General features: G+C 36.6%; 2 protein-coding genes across 2 annotated transcripts; both read right to left on the reverse strand.

Annotated features, from left to right (window-relative positions):
- LOC109826911 (zinc finger protein JAGGED-like) lies at window positions 621-1,304 on the reverse strand. Its single transcript, XM_020393925.1, has one exon. The coding sequence runs from the start codon at window positions 1,302-1,304 to the stop codon at window positions 621-623; it is 684 nt and encodes a 227-aa protein (XP_020249514.1).
- LOC109826913 (zinc finger protein 3-like) lies at window positions 8,443-9,129 on the reverse strand. Its single transcript, XM_020393926.1, has one exon. It carries the CDS (start codon window positions 9,127-9,129, stop codon window positions 8,443-8,445), a length of 687 nt encoding a protein of 228 aa, XP_020249515.1.

Below are 16,411 nucleotides of genomic sequence, written 5' to 3' on the forward strand. Positions count from 1 at the left end.
ATAATCCAGTATTTCATGAAAGGACCAAACATATTGAGATCGACGCTCATTTTGTCCGTCACCAAGTTATCAAGGACAAGACAATTCTACTTCCTCATGTTTCATCCGCTGACGAGCTTGCAGATTTCTTCACAAAGGCCTTACCTGTTCATCGGTTCCAGTTTCTTGTACGCAAACTCACTTTGTTTGATCCAACATGAGTTTGAAGGGGGCTGTTGATAATAATGTATTGTAGTGGGTTTTAGTCCCACATTGCTTGGGAGAACAAACCTCACACTCCTCTACTTGTATAAATATATGTGCACACTCAATATTCAATTCAAGGGAAATTTACCCAAGATTCTCTCTCTCTCTTACTTTAACATTTCACTAACTGAGAGAACGAACCTCAATTTTTATTAATCCAACAGACACATAACATTGATTCACTAGCTTTTACAGAAGTAAGAAGAACCTCATGCTAGCAATCTCTCACACATAACAAAAGTAAATAATTCCTAGACCACTACAACTTCTCATTGCATTTGAAATGATAAATGATAAATATCACAAACTATCTGTAGTGATTTATTATTACATTGCATTACAACAACATAAGTAAATTCTTCGTCCTGCGTCTCTCACAGGTGAAGGGTAAGATCGAGCTGCTCTTCTCCATTGTCCTTCTTTTCGCCATTCTCTTGATTCTCCCTCGAAGATGATCCATGCTCATCGACATTATTACGACTGCTAACCCACTTCATAAACCTTTCATTTGTTTCTATACGGCCTCTAGCAACATTATGAGCAACATTATAAGCCTGCTCATTTCTTTGGCTCACAGGCATTAATCGATACAGAGAGTTTCCTGAAACCCTAGGGTTAGGGTTAACCCTAGGTGGACTATATCCCACATTAGCTCGAAAATGATGGTAATGTTGCGGGTAATGGTATGGATGATAACGGGGTGAGTATTGATAGCTGCCACGCCATTGAGGGTGGAGATCATATGGATTAGGATAATATGGTGAGCGAGGGATTAAAGGATGATAATAATGAGATGAGTTCATGAATTGTTGAGGGACTGGTGTTGGTGCGGGTAAAGAATATGGATCAAAAGGATCATAACGAGGTTCTTGAGGTTTTTCTTTTTTCGCCAATAAACGCTCTTTTTTGTGGGCGTTTTGATGCCCACCTAGAGCTTGCCAACAGTCGAATACTTTGTCGCAGTAATTGCATGGATACATTGGTTCAGATTCTTTGACATTTGGATTCTGAACAATGTTGATATTAGAGCCAGTGTTGTCTGAAACCTGATCAGCCATTCTTTCTGTATGCAAAAGTTAGAAGATTACCCTTGATCATTAGTAATAATAATGGGCACTTTAATGACGAAGAAAAATATGTACACAGGATAGATTTGAACAGTAGATATATATGGATCGACAGAAAAACATGGATACAGACTGAAACTCTCCGCATCGAATATAAAAAAATTAGTTTGCAATGTCACATTAATTATAGACGGAGAACATCCAGACGGTAATTCAACCTTTGTGGAGGGGATTTTCCATCTGCGATGATCTAAATGTACTAAAAAAATAAACTACTTATCTAAAAGTATTAAACAACTATCGGAAGTACTAGATAAAGATCATACACATAAAACTATAGTATCCATAAAGAAGACGAAAGATTTACCTTCTCTGCTTTAGCTTTGAAGGAGACAACTGTTGTCAATAATAATGACCATATCAAGCTAGAGAGGTCCTTAATTTATAGATGTAAGTTTACCATATATAGAAACAAGATAATCCAATGGTCTTCCTCGTAGTTTCATGTACACAATGGTAGTAAATTTGCAGATATATGCTGTCTGTAAATAACAATTGTCACCTTTTATTTGTACTTTCCTCTTGTGACCAATATTCTTCTCCCTTGTACTAATTCTTTTAACACTTTCCAGAATTATAATTAGCAAATTAACTTGTTATACACTAAGTGCCAACTGTCCAAGAGCTTTCTAAACCTGGAAAAAAAATACTCGACCAGGTTTGAATTTTTGAGGAGATGCACACATTGTCAGAGTAAGTAGCTTTCTTATTATTCTCTATTTGTTCCCTGAATTATCGAAACATTCTGTATGAAGGGACTTCCTCTTCGTCAAAGGAATCTTTACAACTATGTTTTTTGATGCATATATACATATATATATACATCCATGAGGATACACATTATGTTCAAACAATCCTATAAAGTTTGAAGTTAAGGTGATGAATCAAGTATTTGTACATTGACATCTTGTTACAATTCAGTAATTTAAAATTTTTAAATTCTGTTACAATCTTCAAAGTAAATTCTGTTACTGAACTAGCGTTATAGATCTTTATGTATAATATCATATAATCCAACTTAGTATATGCTCATGATAACTACGGTAAAACTACAAAGGCAAAAAAATTGAGCACAATGACTAAGTGCTAGAGAAATTGAATGCCATATTCATGAACATATCCGAATTAATCTCATCATCTGAAAATTAAGTATGAATTCAGCAATAATGCGGCATCGTGAATGTAACAGAAGTCTTTACTAGATCGCTAATTACATCATGAGGTACATGCACAAAAAATGCACGGGATAAAAGTAACAGTAGATAGCATTACTACATGAAAGGTTATTGTGCCGATTTCTGATATTTAAAGCATTATTTACTCCAAAACTCTTAGTTAACATAACTTTTTAAACCTTCATGCTACTCGGAGACCGCCAAAACTCCAAAAAAACCTTGCGTCTCACGTTTGGCCATAATATGCATAAATTCCATGAAAAAGGAAGCAACACAAAGTGGAAAAATCTGGATAGCAGTTACCTTACTTGTAGTACTAAATAGACATTTTTTATCATTAAGTTATTCTTCTGCACTATATTTTCGAATAGTTAATAACTTATTTGAAATCAAGCGCATGAAAAAAAATTGTTACAGTAGCCATATCTATACTTCTCTGGGATAGTTTATATTCCTGGAACTTTTTCTGATACAGCCCCAATAGTTCTGTCGGGTGGTTTTTTTAATAGTGTTAAAGTAAGAGAGAGATCGAGTCCTGGGTAAATTTCACTTGAGTTGAATATTGAGTGTACACATATATTTATACAAGTAGAGAAGGATGATGTATATTCTCACAACCAATGTGAGACTAAAACTCACTACAATACACTATTATCAACAGCCCCCCTCAAACTCATGTTGGATCAAGCAAAGTGAGTTTGCACACAAGAAACTATAACTGATGAACAAGTAAGGCCTTTGTGAAGAAATCTGCAAGCTCGTCAACAGATGAGACATGAGGAAATAGAATTATTTTGTCCTTGATAACTTGTTGACGGACAAAATGAGCTTCGATCTCAATATGTTTGGTCCTCTTATGAAATTATGGGTTATTAGCAATCTGGATGGCACTCTTATTATCACAGTAAAGAGGAGTAGGAGTTGTAACAGAAATACTAATCACTAAGAAGACGACGAAGATGGATAATCTCTTTAGCTGTTATGGACATTACATAATACTCTGCCTCGGTGCTAGAAAGAACAACAACATCTTATTTCTTACTATGTCAGGAAATTAAAGAATCATAAGAAATATACAATAACCTGTGGTAGACTTTCTGATAGTGGGATCACCAGCCAAATCAGCATCGAAATACGCACAAAGCTCTAACTTAGATGTAGCAGGAAATAGAAGAGAGCGAGTGCTAGTATACCAAAGATACTGAAGAATTCTTAATAAGGCAGCATAGTATACAGAACGTAGGGCACTAATAAATTGACTAATAATACCACCAGCATAAAAGATATCTGATCGAGAGATGCATAGATAGACCAACTGGCCAACAAGATATCGATATCCAGAAGGATCAGATAGAGGCTCACCATCAGTAGAGCGAAGTTTGATATTCTGTGAGAGTGGAGTATCAATAGTTACATCGTCAGTTAGCTCAGCTCGATCTAGAATATCCGAAAGATATTTTTGTTGTGATAGTAGTACACCCTGCTGGCCTTAAGAAATTTCTAGACCAAAAAAATACCGAAGAGATACAAAATCTTTTATGTGGAACTGTTATTACAACTGAGATTTTACGTACGGTATACCAGCAACATCGTCACCTGTAATGATCATACCATCTACATAGATAAGTAATAAAATTCTGCCACATGATGTAGTTCGAACAAATAGAGAAGCATCTTGATGACTTTCCATAAAGTCCGCCTTGAGCACGACATCATGAAAATACTCAAACCAAGCGCGGGGTGCCTGCTTGAGACCATAAATAGCACGGCGAAGGAGACATACATGTCCAGTAGGAATATTGGACACTGAAGACGGTTGTATATATACTATCTCAGATAAAGAGTCATAGAGAAAAGCATTTTTAACATCTATCTGGTATAAGGGCCAACGATAAGCAGCAGCGACCATAAGAAGAATACGAACGGTAGACATCTGAGCAACAGGAGCAAATGTCACATATGTGCAACAGGAGCAAATGTTTCCTCATAACCAATACCTTATTGCTGAGTAAAACCTCGAGCCACTAAACAAGCTTTCTCATGTTCAATGGTACTATCAGGACGATACACAACCTTATAAACCCATTTACTGTTAACTAAAGAGATACCAGAGGGACATCTAATAACGTCACGGGTATGTTTTTGCTGAAAGATCTAAAATTCCTTAACCATAGTCTATCGCCACTTTGGAAATTGAACGGCCTCTTGAAAGGACTTTGGTTCAATTATAGTATGAATGACAGCAAGAAAATTATGAAAGATAGATAAATAGGACGTAACCAAAGCATACAGTGCAGGCATAACATGTGAACATTTGCCTTGACGAAGAGCAAGAGGAACGTCAGGTGGGGGAAATGCTGGCACAAGTGCATAGAGGTTATCAATATTTTCTAAAGTGAGTGTCATGTCTACGGGATATGGATCAGATGGTGGAAGAGAAGGCTCGGGTGAGGGAGAGTCAACAGAAGGAGATGGAGAGATTTCATGGAGATCTCAAAAGGTGAACTAAGGTAAGGAAATGAGTGATGTAGCTGACGGAGAAGAACGATCAGTTGTGTGGAGGAAATTAAAATTATCGGAAGCAAAATAAAATGGAGAATCATCTTCGAATTGAACATGTCGAGATGAACTCAACGAGATGCAGGATCATAACAATGATAACCTCGATGTTCCAAACTAATTCCTAAATAGACACATAAAACAGCTCTGGGAGATAATTTATCAAGATGATAGAAGAATAAAACAACGACAACCAAAAATGCAGACCAGATAATAACATGGAGGATGAGTATAAACATAACTATGAGGAGTAGCACCAGAAAGAAAGCTAGATGGAGTGATATTAATAATATGAGTAGTACTGAGAATGACCTCAGCCCAGAAACGACGAGGAACAGAGTAAAAAATAAGCATGGATCGAGCAATATCGAGAATATGTCGATGTTTACGTTCAGCAATACTATTTTGCTCATGAGTGTAGGGACATGAATGTTGAAAGATAGTCCCATGAGAGGACACGATAGAGTGCATGGTAGAGGATAGGTACTCTTTGGTATAGTCAGAATGAAAAACTTTAATACGAGCTTGTCATTGAGTAAAGATCATCACAGTGAATGCTTGATATGTGGCAAGTACGTCAGATCGATTTTTAAGTAGGTAGACCCATGTATAACGAGAGAAATCATCGATAAAACTAACATTATATATGTAGCCAGATGAAGAAGACAAAGAAGCTAGCCTCTAAATATCAGAATGGACCAAATCAAATAAGGAAGTAGAAACATATGTACTGGTTGGAAACGATAGAGCAACAAATTTAGCCAATTTACAATCAGTACATGACTTAATATGAGAATGAAAGGATACAAGACCATATACTCCGGACTGGATAAGACTTTCCAGTCTTTTATGAGACACATGACCAAGTCGTCTATGTCATAAATCTGTGAAAAATAAGATAGAGGATTTTGGACTTACGGAAGCAACAAGAGAACGTGGACGTATGGATTGGTGAAGATATTCTAGAAAATACAGTTTGTGTCTCCTCCGACTGGCCCTAACAGTCTTGTCCGTCTGTGGATCCTACACAATACAAGTATCAGAAGAAAATAAGACAAGTAGGTCATCCATATATAAAGAGCTAACAGAAATTAGATTTAAACACAACTGAAGAGCCGCATAAATAGGGCCAAGAGTTAGACGACTAGATAGGTCAGTTTGTGGGGTGATAGTGCCATACTGAGTGATAGACAAAGGTTATCCAGCAGCAGTGTAGATAGGGGGAAGAGAAGAGAAAGTGAAGACAGAAGATAAGAGGGAGGCATTGTGAGTCATATGAAAGGAACAGTCAGAGTTAAAAATCTAGAGATCATTCATACCGGAGACCGAAGGGTTGCTGAGGAACCAACAAGACGCATATAAGAGAGTCGTGTAGTAGACGCAGAGGCTCTATGCTGAAGAGCATCAATTTGATGTGAATATTAGAGAGTTGTGCAGCAGATGGAGAGGTGGCATGTTGAAGAGCCGCAATTTGATGGTTAATATTTGTAATATCTTGAAGAACCTCAATTTGACAGCGAATATCTGAGAGTTTTGTAGCAGATGGAGAGGTGGTATGCTGAAAAGCCGTAATTTGACGACTACTATCTACAATAGCTTGAATGGTAGGGGTCTGAAGTGGTAGATGACATAACATTAACTGATAATCCTGGTGTACTAGAGGATCAGGACTGAGGGGATCGCTGACTACGACCAGTTCCTGAGGAACGTAACTCAAGATGAAGTTAGAAACATGTCTCAAAGCGATGTCTCTCTTTCTTGCAATAGATGCAAAAGAACTTAGACCGAGCCTGAGAAGCATGTGACAATCAAGAGGCCATAATAGCAGCAATTCAAAGTTCAAGATAATAATCATTGAACAAAACCCGAATGTTTAAAGGAGAACCCGAAGGTTAATGTAAAAATCCGAAGGTTAAAATGTAAGAACCCGAAGGTTAAAATGTAAAACCCGAAGGTTAAAATGCAAGAACCCGAAGGTTAAATTTGAACGCGAAGGCTATACATGATTATCAAATCTGAGAAAAAAAGAAGCAACCGGCGACCAAGGTGGCCCGAAGATCGGTCAGATCTGATGCTCACGCCGGAGACCTACAACGGATTAATGCTGATGTTGAGATGTTGAGACGTCAAGATGGATTGAAACGACGATGTCGTTATTGGCTGTGAAATGACAATGTCGTTTGTTTGAGGCTGAGAGACAGCTTGAAATGGCAATACCGTTAATTGAGACCGAGCAACGATATTGAATCCGAGAACGCGAAAAGCGTTAAGAAGCCGCAAAGCGGCAAAACAAAAATTTGGCAGAAGAACGTAAAAAAACGTTAAACAACTACAAAGCAACAAGGCCAAGATTTGGCAAAAGAACACAGAAGCATTAAAAATGTTTATTGGAAGGGAAATAATAATAACTCTAGCTCTGATAGCATGTTAAAGTAAGAGAGAGTGTCCTGGGAAAATTTTCCTTGAGTTGAATATTGAGTGTACACATATATTTATACAAGTAGAGGAGGGTGATGTGTGTTCTCACAACCAATGTGGGACTAAAACCCACTACAATGCACTATTATCAACAAATAGGATCTTTGAAGTACAATTAACTTATGTTTCATTGGCTGCATTTTCTTTTTGGAAGTATTGGTGTTAATTTGCTCATAGAAATCCTTATAACATTTCAAAACTCTCACTCAACTTACATCTAAACCAAATTTTGTCTGTATGGGTTTCTTTTTAGATGCAGTGGTGATCTTAGCAGGACTCGATGCACAAAAGGAACTACATTTGCAACACAGTGATTATCTATACTAAATAAGAAACTTGAATACCACCCTTCTATTGGTGTGGCTTGCTTTAGTACCTTGAAATATTGTCTTGGGTATCTCTGGAAATGCTTATTGATTGTGTAATGTGTTTTGACAATGCAAATCTTGGTAATGAAACATTCTTTTGTGGGTTACCTGTGTATACTAATTATGAACAGTACCACACATCCTTTAATGACGAGTTGCTTCTTAATTATTAACTAAAGCATTAAAAATAATTAAAGTTTCTTTTTCCAAACACGTCGAGAACTCTTAGGATTGACAACTCTGCAAATTCTCTTCGCTGATTGCGAGCTGAACCTCAGATTTTATTAATCGAACAGACACATAACGTTCATTCACTAGCTTTTACAGAAACAAGAAGAAACTCATCCTTGCAATCTTCCACACAAAACAAAAGCAAAAAAGTCTTAAGGACATTACAACCTCTCATGGCATTTGAAATAATAAATATCACAGACTAGCCATAGTGACTTATTTTTTTCATTGCATTACAACAACATAACCCTACGTCTCTCAAAGGCGAAGGGTAAGATCGAGCTCCTCTTCTTCATTCTCCTTCTTCTTCTCACCATTCTCTTGATTCTCCTTCCAAGACGCTCCATGCTCATAAACATTGTTACGACTATTAACCCACCTCATAAACCTTTCATTTGTTTCTACACAGCCTCTAGCAACATTATGAGTAATATTATAAGCCTGATCAGTTCTTTGGCTCACAGGCATTAATCCATACAGAGAGTTTCTTAAAACCCTAGGGCCAGGGTTAACCCTGGGTGGAATATATCCCACATTAGCTCCAAAATGACGGAAATGTTGCGGGTAATGATATGGTTGATATCGGGGTGAGTGTTGATAACTGCTACGCCATTGAGAGTGGTGATCATAGGAATCAGGATAATATGGTGATCGAGGGATTGAAGATCGATAATGAGATGAAATCATATATTGATGTGGGATTGGTGTTGGTGGAGGTAAAGAAAATGGATCCAAAGGATCATAATGAGGTTCTTGATTTTTTCCTTTTTTCGCCAATAAACGCTCTTTTTTGTGAGCATTTTGATGCCCACCTAGAGCTTGCCAACAGTGGAATACCTTGTCACAGTAATTGCAGGGATACATAATTTCAGATTCATCATCAACATTTCGATTTTGAGAAATGTTTGTGTTGGATCCATTGTTGTTTGGTACCCGATCAGTCATTTTTTCTGCAGGTAAAATTTCGAGGATTACCCATTTGATGTAATCATGAAAAGACACCGAAAAATAACAAAAATGACATAATACTGTAAGACGGATTTTTGAAAAGCAAATATGGATTTTTCAAAAAAAAATCGGATTGAACAGCAAATATGGATTTTACCTAGGGGTGAGCACGGTTCGGTTCAAACCGAAAAAACCGACCGAACCGACCCGAACCGACCCGAAAAAAACGGTTTTATGAGTAAGGCGGTTCGGGTCGGGTTGACAATTTTTCAAACCGACCCGAACCGAACCAACCGAATATATTTGTGCCTTTGATTTGTGGGCTTATTGCTGTGTTCGATCACCATGAATAGCAGTTGCAGGGAATTGATTCATACATAACCAATGTTCTAATGAGCCAACTCCTTTTTTTGTCTCCACAAAGACCAAACTCAAAGCTTGCTACACAAAGACAAAGCAAGTCCGTTACTAAAAAATTACAACGTCAGAGTCTAGTATTTAATCCAAAAGGACAAGTTACTTCACTTAAAAACAGTATACATACATGAGCAAAAATAATAAATTGAAGTGAAGTTAAAAAACAAATACATGCTGGCATAGGGTAATAATAATATATAAAAGATAAATTGAAGTGAAGTTATACTTGATGAAGTTAGAACCGAACAAACCGAACCGAACCGCACCGAACCGATTTGTAATGGTTCGGTTCGGTTTTGAATTGTAGATGGTTCGGTTCGGTTGTTCAAATTTTGGTAAAAACCGACCCGAACCGAACCGTGCTCACCCCTACCCCGTAGTCCACAACTAAACTGATTTTAGCCCCAAAAAATAAACTAAAAATGTTTTTTTACCAATCAGAAAACAATCTCAAAACTGGACCAAGCTTAGACTTGGCCCAGTTTTACAAAGTTGCCAAACAAGCCCTTAGTGATCTTCTAAAAACACAGTAAAAAAAACACCATGATATCGGAATGAAGTCCTAGTATTTGGTAATGGTTGATATATTCAAGATAATTACGTATTTATAAATTATCGTTTCAATTCATCCTATTTCATCAGATCCAGGATGTGATATGGTTCCGAATGATGAACCAGATATAGACAGTCTTCCCTCCAATAATCTAGCACTATAGTCTACTGCAAAGATCAATATTCAACAAATCTATACTACTTATAAAAGAGAATATCCATGTCAAAATTTTTGATTTTCAACGGTTTTATGAGTAAGGCGGTTCGGGTCGGGTTGACAATTTTTCAAACCGACCCGAACCGAACCAACCGAATATATTTGTGCCTTTGATTTGTGGGCTTATTGCTGTGTTCGATCACCATGAATAGCAGTTGCAGGGAATTGATTCATACATAACCAATGTTCTAATGAGCCAACTCCTTTTTTTGTCTCCACAAAGACCAAACTCAAAGCTTGCTACACAAAGACAAAGCAAGTCCGTTACTAAAAAATTACAACGTCAGAGTCTAGTATTTAATCCAAAAGGACAAGTTACTTCACTTAAAAACAGTATACATACATGAGCAAAAATAATAAATTGAAGTGAAGTTAAAAAACAAATACATGCTGGCATAGGGTAATAATAATATATAAAAGATAAATTGAAGTGAAGTTATACTTGATGAAGTTAGAACCGAACAAACCGAACCGAACCGCACCGAACCGATTTGTAATGGTTCGGTTCGGTTTTGAATTGTAGGTGGTTCGGTTCGGTTGTTCAAATTTTGGTAAAAACCGACCCGAACCGACCCGTGCTCACCCCTAATTTTACCTACTGACACACTTTGTATCGAATAAAAAAATCCGTCTGTGGTGTCACATTAATCATATATAGCAACAACATACACGGTAACTTAACCTTCACAGAGGGATTTTCCGTCTTGGACAACTTCAATAAACTTAAAAAAAATTGCTTGTCTAAAATATAAACAACTATTAGAAGTACTAGAAATACCATAAACAACAAAACTGTAGTATACATAAAGGAGACTAAAGATTTACCTTCTCTGCTTTAGTTTTGAAGGAGACAATTTGTTTTCCCTAATGATGATCATATCTAGCTAGAGAAGTCCTTTATTTATAGATGTAGGTTATACCATATATAGAAATAAGATAACACATGGGATTTTCTCATAGTTTCATGCATACTATGGTAGTAAATTAGCAAATATATATGCTGTCAATATATGTATTTACCTTTTGTGACCAATATTCTTGTCCATTGCACTGATCTTTTAACACTTTCCAGTAATCCAATTAGCATATTAACTTGTTATACACTAAATGCCAGCTGTACAAAAGCTTTCTAAATCTGGGGAAAGAAAGAAAAAAGTCGACCAGGTTCGAATTTTTAGGAGATGGATCCATTGCTAGAGTAATTAGTTTTTTGATATTTCTCTAATTGTTTTCTTAATTATCGAAACATTTCAATGTATGATTGGACTTCTTCTTGTGTCAAATGAACCTTTACAACTATGTTATCTTGATGCATATCTATGAGGATACACATTTATTTAAGAAATAAGTTGTTCGCTCAAATGTATACAGTTTGAATATAAGGTGATAAATCAAAAACGTATACACTGTTTCAATTCCCATGGATTTCTGTTAATTTGAAATTTTTAAATACTAAGATAGTATGTCTAATTATATTGCTGAAGTACATGTCTAGAATTTGTGTGTACAATGCCATTTGATCCAAATACCAGTATATGTTTCCTGATAATTATGGTAAACCTAGCAAGGCCAGAAAAACATGCACACCAGTATATGTTTCCTGATAATTATGGTAAACCTAGCAAGGCCAGAAAAAAATGCACACCAGTATATGTTTCCTGATAATTATGGTAAACCTAGCAAGGCCAGAAAAACATGCACACCAGTATATGTTTCCTGATAATTATGGTAAACCTAGCAAGGCCAGAAAAACATGCACACCAGTATATGTTTCCTGATAATTATGGTAAACCTAGCAAGGCCAGAAAAACATGCACACCAGTATATGTTTCCTGATAATTATGGTAAACCTAGCAAGGCCAGAAAAACATGCACATGAAAAAAAACATGCACATGACAACTGATTACTAGAGAAGTTGAAAACCATATTCGTGAACATATCCAGATAAATCTCACCATCTGAAAATTAAGTATTAATGTAGCATTGTGAGTGTAGTTGAAGTCTTCATGCTAATTATGTCAAGAACACCAGGCACATGCAAAAAAGCATGACGGAAAAAAAAACAGTTCATGGCATTACTTTACCAAAGTTTATTATGCCCTTTTCTGATAGTTAAAGCATTATATCTTGAGACAGTGAGGAAAATAATTTCATTATATCCTTTTCTCGTACGTTCTAACTATAAGGGGAATTTTAAGATGGAAACCAGTAAGGATTTTCTCACTGAGATAATCTTTATAGACACTTCCAATTGACAGCCTGCCATCTTTTATCATAGTATTGGAGATGATGATAGAAAATGAATGTTTACTTCTTTGATAAGTGTGGCAACAACATTAATCAGAAAACTGAACAATTAGGACGTGTGTTGATAAGTCAAGCCAATTAAGTGTATCTGTCATTCATCCTACAACTGTGCGACGTAAACTCAAGAAATCTGCTATAAATTGAAGTGGCTTCTGCATGGATAAAACTACTTTATGAAGTTTGAGATAATGGAAATATTGAGGATTTTATGTGATACACTTGCAAGCTAATCAAGGAATGATACTGTTACTTATTGGGATAATTTGAAACTTGCTCGGTATAAACTTATACTCAAAGCAAACAGACTTTATGCACTAGACTTGGTAAGCGTACATTACTGCTATACATTATCATGATAATTGTCAAGTTTATTGATGTTCGAAAGAACCAAATTAATGTATTGAACTTTTAAAGGTTGAGAAACTCGTATTCGATCTGAACAACAAGCTAATAGAAACCAGTGAACAGAAAATTCACTATTGATGGCCAAAAAAAATCTAAGAATAAGAATTTTATTATGTTACCTGTTGCATTTAAAATTTCCAGGTAGTTTTTGTATTGTATAGAATGTGTTAGAATATAAAAATATAACCCTCAACCCTCACCATAACTTTGGAGTTTTGGTGTAATGGTTAGAGGGACTTAATTTAAGATGGTATCAGAGCAACCCAGATTCAAATCCCACGGGCCGCGGATTTAAAGCTGATTTTCTAATAATTGACACCCCTCAACCCTCACAATAACTTCGGAGTTTGGTGTAATGGTGAAAGGGACTAAATTTAGGAGAATGCTACATGCATAATGATCAAAGGCCTGGCACGAAACAATCTCTTTATCTCTAGCCTATCAATGTAGCATAGGTATTTCTAAGGATATCTTTGAGGATTGATCTCTGTATCTCTAGCCTATCAATGTAGCATATGGTATTTCTAAGGATATCTTTGAGGATTGTTGCAAATGGCTTTTTACTACATAAAGTGCTGATCTTAGCTGGAGTTAAATAAAAAATGATTATTCCGCATAGACCTCCTTGTAGTACCGTTGTTTTGAACTTACTACCCATATATATTGTTCCATTGTTTCAGATGTTAGGGATTCAAGCTACCAATTGTTGGTACAATTGCTCATTAGCTACTCGACCACCTGTCAAATATGAACCCTCTGCGGAATTTGTCCTACTGAATCTTGTGTTAAGAAGTGGAAAGAAGAAATCACATCAAATAAAAAATTATAAGAAAAAGGAGAACACCGAGTTTTAACGAGGTTCGGCAACTTGCCTATGTCCTCGGGAGCCACACAAATAATTTCCTTTATATTAAAGAAGATTACAAAGCTTGCAAAGAGAATATCTCAACTTGAGATCTCTCGAAAAGAGCAAAAAAAAAAAACTATCTATTGTTCTCTCAAGGCAACAGGAAAAACTCACTCTCACCTCAATAAATCGCTACAGGAAGAAACCCTTAAGTGACCGAGATTTTTCTTCTCAAAATCTCGTGCTCAAAAGTCGGGGAGGAGAAGACGCTCACAAAACGCCGCCGCCGCTCTTAAAAAAATCCTCTCTGAGATTCTCCTCCCTCATCTCGTGCACAGTGTTCCCTTAAATAGGTAAACCCTAGCCAACAGCTGGATCCAGCTATTTCACACAACGCAGGCAAAGAGGGGGACTCCAAGCTCGCCTGATCAACGTCACGAGCTCGCTTGCACATCGCCCCGCTTGAGCTCGCCTGAAGAGCTTCGACCTTGCCTGGAGAAAACCCGCCTATAGCTCATCGAAAACTCGCCTGCCAGCAAGCCTTAAGCTTGCCTGCATCTCGCTGTCGACCTCGCCTGAGCCGCCTATCTCGAACTCGCCTGTAACCATCACAACCTCGCCTGAAGTCGCTGATCTCGCCTGAGTCTTCACCTCGCCTCGCCTGAAGACGCTGACAGGTTTGGGTTTACGCCCGTTACTAACATCAGATAGACCCTGTCGGGGTTAAAAATTTTTGGCTCTCTAGTAAAATTTTGGGAGATATTGCCCCTGGGTGAAATTAGTGATCTGAGGTTAAAAGAGTCAAAAAACTTTTAAGCCACGGTCTATCTGCAACAATGAAACTACATGGATAGTAAGTTCAAAACAGCGATACTAAATGGACACTGGAGGGGTAATAAGTACAAAATGGGTTATGCAGCATGGCGGATATATATCTAAACCACTCAAGTAAAATAAATGAAATACTATCTATGGTACTTTTAGGAGTGAAAGAGAAAGAAAAAGGAAAAACACAAAATAAAATTTCTTTTGTTAAGAAAGATCATGAGCTCTCAGTATTAACAGAAATACACAAAAAAGTCACCATGTTGGGAGCTGATGTTGAAAATTTATTAATCTGACAGATAGATAACATTGATTCACTAGCTTTTACAAAAGCAACTCATGCTAGTGATCTCTTACATAAAAGAAAAGATAAGATAACAAGGCTATAAAGAAACATTAATTAATGACAAATGAATAGTGATCAGTATTACATTGCATTCTACCCTCCTCTTAAAGATGAAGTGTGAGATCGAGCTTCTCTTCATCATTCTCCTTCGCCTCTTCCTTCCATTCCTTCTCGCTAGTCGATGTTTCGTGCTCATTAACATACGGAGCATCAAGCCAATTAGTAAGCCTCTCATCTCTTTCTATGTTTAAACGAGCTCTAGCAACAATATGAGCCTGATCAGTTCTTTGGCTCATAGGCATCCATGCACAAACATGGTTCCGTAAAGCCCTGAGATTAGGACTAATCCTAAGGTTAGAGTCACCCCTAGGTGGAGGAACTTCCATACTATGCCTAGAAAGGTAGCGGGCTGGCGGGTGATAGTATGGTTGATAACGGGTATGATACTGGTAACGGATTCGCCAATGTAAGTGGAAATCATAGGAATTTGAATAATTATATGGCGCGTGATGGTTTGTAGGCCCATAATGAGATAAGTTCATGTATAGATGAGGGGTTGGTGTTGGTGGGAGTAAAGAAAATGGATCAGAGGGATCATAACGTGGTTCATCAATATTTACATTTTGAACAATGCTGGTATTGGATCCACTGTTTTCTGAAGCTTGATCAGCCATTTTCTCCTGCAGGTAAAATTTTTGAAGATTACCCATTTGATGTAATCATGAAAGTACATTGGCAAATAATATTGAATGCTTAATTTCTTGTTTACCCTTGATCAGTGATAATAAATGGAAAATTAATAACGAAGGAAAAAAAGAACACAACTGAAATAATAAAAACAACTGAAATAATAACAAAATTGACATGATAGCTATGTGACAGATTTTTCGAAAAGTAAATACGGAATTTTTCGATAAAAAGTTTCAGATTAAAATTTTACAGTCTGAAACCCTTCTTATTCGTCTGCGATGTGACACTAATTATCAACAGAAGATTATAGTATCCATAAAGGAGACTAGATATTTACCTTCTCTGCTTTAGCTTTGAGAAAATAATGATCATACAAGGCTAAAGAAATCCTTTATTTATAGATATAAGTTATACCATACAAAGAAATAAGACAATACCATGGGCTTTTCTCATAATTCCATGCATACAATTTTTTTTATAAACTTCATGCATACAATGGTAATAAATTTGCAGATATATGCTGTAAATGTATCATATGTACTTTCTTTTTTTACCATTCGTCTCCCCTACACTTATTTTTTTCAACACTTTTCTGTAATCTAATTAGCAAATGAACTTGTTATACACTAATAATAGCATCCATGAGCATTCTAAACATGAAAAGAAAGAATC

The sequence above is a fragment of the Asparagus officinalis genome, chromosome 10 (genome assembly GCF_001876935.1).
Source record: "Asparagus officinalis chromosome 10, Aspof.V1, whole genome shotgun sequence".
Taxonomy (NCBI): Eukaryota; Viridiplantae; Streptophyta; class Magnoliopsida; order Asparagales; family Asparagaceae; genus Asparagus; species Asparagus officinalis.

Excerpts from the sequence above, each read along its gene's own strand:
- LOC109826911 (XM_020393925.1), bottom strand. The coding sequence starts at position 1,304 with ATGGCTGATCAGGTTTCAGACAACACTGGCTCTAATATCAACATTGTT.
- LOC109826913 (XM_020393926.1), bottom strand. The coding sequence starts at position 9,129 with ATGACTGATCGGGTACCAAACAACAATGGATCCAACACAAACATTTCT.